Consider the following 1144-nt stretch of genomic DNA (forward strand, 5'->3'; position numbering starts at 1 on the left):
AGGCGGGTACACGTCGGAGGCCGGACTGAGCCTCGCCCAGCTTGTCACCTCTGCGGAAATTGGCCCGCGGCCCCTTCCCGCTCTCGGAAGCGGTCGAATTGACGCCTTCCTGCATGGCTTCTGGAGCTTCTCCCTGCCGCGCCCAGAGGCACACGTCCCCAGATCTCATACACCCTGTGGGGCGGGGAGACCGAAGAGCGGGGCCCCACTCTGGGAAAGTGTGGAAACCGCGCCGCTGAGTTGGCGCCGTTCAGCTGAGGAATCCAGTGGTTTCAGCATGACTGCTTCTGTCTGTCTGATTCGTGAGGGACCGAATCACCCGCGCAAGGTTTTCTATCTTTTTCGAAGTTAAAAAAAAAAAAAAATTGGCATCCCCATTTCGACACCCGCACTCTTGGTTTTGTAGAGATTCTGGTTGCATTTTGGAATAAGTGGGTCTCGTATTTTGCTTCTGGGCTTTGGCTCCCAGCATATTGTTGGATTCTGTGCACAGCAGTATACTTGGCTATGTGGCCTTTTTCTAACATTCCATTTTTTAGACTATTATCTTGAAAAGACATGATTTGTGTGTAGGACTAGCAGGGCTGTTTAAAAAATCATCTAAAGCTTTTCAGCCCCGGGATTTGAAATTTTCAGTTGTTTTAGGTGGAGAGTACTGACAGTTCCTGGAATATTTTGCTTGGTGAGAGAAGGTGCTCCGATGATCTTCTCAGAACTACTAGAGACAATCCGGGTTTGGGGGAGCGAATCTCCCTTACATATTTTACACATGGGTAACATATGAACAAACGTTTTATTTACAGCAGTGACGTTCTCAAGGCGAGAGAGAATTTACACTTATTGAAAATATATTTTTAGAAGGGAACAAAAAAGCCCTAAGTAACTGTCATTTTACATATTAACCGGGAAACCGGCTAATCAAATAAAACTGGCTGAGTGTCTGAAACTCTATCCCAGTGAAATATGTGGCTGTGAATATAATTAACCATCTGTCTAGTGAGCAATTTAAATTTGGGCTGGTACATTTTTATTACAGTGTCTAATTTCTGGAAGACTTGTACATTTTACCCAGCAGTAACAACAAAAACGTATTTGCTTACTAGGTCAAAAATTTTGCTTGTGTGGTGGTGGGATTTCCCTCCCA

General features: G+C 45.4%; 1 protein-coding gene across 1 annotated transcript in view; it reads left to right on the forward strand.

The window, feature by feature from the left end:
• LOC107159258 (activating transcription factor 7-interacting protein 1-like) overlaps positions 1-352 on the forward strand; it is a 39640-nt gene extending 39288 nt beyond the window's left edge. The window contains 1 exon segment of the mRNA XM_048797434.1: positions 3-352. Within this exon segment, the coding sequence (XP_048653391.1) occupies positions 3-352 (350 nt within the window).
• Positions 353-1144: the final 792 nt, after the last annotated feature.

Source organism: Marmota marmota, unplaced genomic scaffold, assembly GCF_001458135.2.
Source record: "Marmota marmota marmota unplaced genomic scaffold, marMar, whole genome shotgun sequence".
Taxonomy (NCBI): domain Eukaryota; kingdom Metazoa; phylum Chordata; class Mammalia; order Rodentia; family Sciuridae; genus Marmota; species Marmota marmota.